Source organism: Phragmites australis, chromosome 20 (genome assembly GCF_958298935.1).
Source record: "Phragmites australis chromosome 20, lpPhrAust1.1, whole genome shotgun sequence".
Classification (NCBI taxonomy): Eukaryota; Viridiplantae; Streptophyta; class Magnoliopsida; order Poales; family Poaceae; genus Phragmites; species Phragmites australis.
The window spans coordinates 6,064,473-6,066,776 of record NC_084940.1 but is presented as its reverse complement, the minus strand read 5'-3'; the positions used below and the strand labels follow the sequence as shown (position 1 = coordinate 6,066,776).

Below are 2,304 nucleotides of genomic sequence, written 5' to 3'. Positions count from 1 at the left end.
CATGCTCATGCCGAGCACCGAAGCAAAACATGCTCTCGTGCTACAGCCTGTGAAAGCGTGAGCAGAACTCATGGTCGTTATCTCCTGATGCAAGGGGCCATGCTATTGTCGGATCGATCTATTGGAGGAAGGTTCGCATGATCTGTTGAACATCCAGACGGGTTTGAGGCAGCGCACGCACACCCACCATGGCTGATAAAAATTCTAATCGACAAAAGTAACGGTATCCCACAGTACGTACCACCAAAAAAATCATCTGAAAAATATGTAAGTGGGAGAAAGAAGATCAAGAGGAATGTGGCTGTTCATCTGAAAAATATTTACTGCCAATAAGGTTCGAATTTCGGGACACTGTATCTTAAAATTGACGGTGCTTCGCGCACATGAACACAGCTTAATTTACTCGCGTGTTCATGCTGGCGAACATGGGCTAGTTTACTTTTCACTTATACAAGTGTAGTTTGATTCGGACTGGAGATAACAAAGGATTAGAAGCGTCAGGCGCCATCGTGTCCGGCGGAAACGGGGAGAGGACGGTCACGGCGGCGCCAACGCCCGCGCGAGGCGCTGGACCTTGGCGGCGATCTCCGGCGGAATGCGCACGGTCGGCCGCGGTGGCTGCTTGCCCCGCCGGAAGTCCAGCCCCAGCGCGTCGGACACGTCCTCGGAGCTCCACCCGGCTCGCCGGAGCGAGTCCGAGCACCGGTCCGTTTTTAGCACCAGTGCGTCGAGGAATGCCTCGGTGTCAGGTGCTGGGGCCTCGTCGCCGTCGAAGAGTCCTGAGGCCGTGACTTCGACCATCTCGTCCACCTCCCTGTCCCTCCAGCCACCGTTCCTGAGCACCGATCCGAGCTCGTCGAGGTAGTTGTCGACCCACCGCGGAGTCGACCTCCGTGGTGGTGAGGGGCAGCCTGAGGATGAGGACGACGGGGAGGAGGCGGTGGAGGCTTCCGAGGAAGAGGAGTCGCGGCGGCGGCGGTCGGAGGCGGCGTCGCTCCAGAACTCGATCCAGCGCGGGGCCTGGCCGCCGCAAACGGCGTCGAGGCTCCGGCGCGTGTACGACGTACTCGCGCCGGAGAGGGGAGAGGCCAATGGGGAGGAGGCGACGTCCAGCGGCTGGAACGAGGACTCGCGGGAGAAGAAGTGGAGCACGTCGAGGCCGCAGCAGAGGACGCGGTCGTCGGTGACGAAGAACACGGGGTTCCCGGCGAGGCAGGGGCGGCAGGGCAGGTAGCACCGGTCGACGAGCGGCACGAGCATCGGCGCGCGCCGGATGGCGGACCGCACGAGCCGCCGCGCGCGGTCCGGGTCCGCGGGCCTCAGCCCCCAGCACCGCGGCCACAGCGCGCCCCTCGCGATCTGCAGCGACGCCGCGGCGACGGGCAGGTCGAACGCGGCCCGCAGCCCCGCGCGTCCGCGCCAGTCCGGGAACCCAGGGCCCGACGGGAGACCGAGCGCCAGAACGGCGCGGAGGTCGGGCGGGAACGTGAACCCCATCTCGGCCTCTGCGCGGGCGAGCTCCGCGTCGGACAGCCCCGGGAGGACGGCCACTCCGGCCGCCCGGAGGTGGGAGAGCACGGCAGCCGCCACGCCGTGGAAGGAGTGCAGCCCTTGGCGCGGTGACGCCGACGCCGACGCGGGCCCCGCCGCGGCGCGCGTGGACAGGCGGCGCAGCCCCGCCTCGTGCGCCGCAGGGGCCAGCCCAGCCATCCGGTGGTCCACGTCCACCATCGCAACGCTTTCAACCGCCTGCGAGCTTCCGGCCTTTGAATGCGGGAGTGTGGAGTCTTTGAGAGAGATGCGGAGGAAATTGCTGCTTCGATGCGGAGGTGGAGGGAGGGGAGGAGACGATGAGCGGGTTATATAGGGGAGGTGGTGGCCGTCGAGCGTAGCAGCGAGGCAGGACAAGGGTGGGGCCTATGGCCATGCTGAGATCTGAGGTCATGCGGCTGGCTGGGCGCGTGGGGTGGGAAAGCGATGGCCGATAGCGCTGACGACGCAAGCAAGCCGTGTGATTCAAGTTGGTTTCTTAACGCTAGGCGTCTCTTCGATTGTGAAAACGTAAAGTTGCTAATGTTCCAAAAAAAAAACCTTAAAACTCGCGTACTGATGAATGATGCCGCGGCAATAAATTCTTTTACTCGTGGTGAATGATGCCGCGGCAATAAATTCTTTTACTCGTATCACGTATGGTACTACTTCACTTCACACGAGCGTTGCGAATATTTACGACTTACGACATGAGCAATGATGTACATATATTCTTTGGGTGGGATCTATGGGCCACCCGAGCGTTTCAGAGTC

The 2,304-nt window shown here is 62.0% G+C and overlaps 1 protein-coding gene across 1 annotated transcript; it reads right to left on the bottom strand.

The window, feature by feature from the left end:
- Positions 1-302: 302 nt before the first annotated feature.
- Positions 303-1,825, bottom strand: LOC133901866 (uncharacterized). The gene has a single exon (XM_062343403.1). The coding sequence runs from the start codon at positions 1,729-1,731 to the stop codon at positions 538-540; it is 1,194 nt and encodes a 397-aa protein (XP_062199387.1). The 5' UTR covers positions 1,732-1,825; the 3' UTR covers positions 303-537.
- Positions 1,826-2,304: the final 479 nt, after the last annotated feature.

What these genes read in the sequence shown, in the direction of transcription:
- LOC133901866 (XM_062343403.1), bottom strand. Translation starts at nt 1,731, where the DNA reads ATGGTGGACGTGGACCACCGGATGGCTGGGCTGGCCCCTGCGGCGCAC.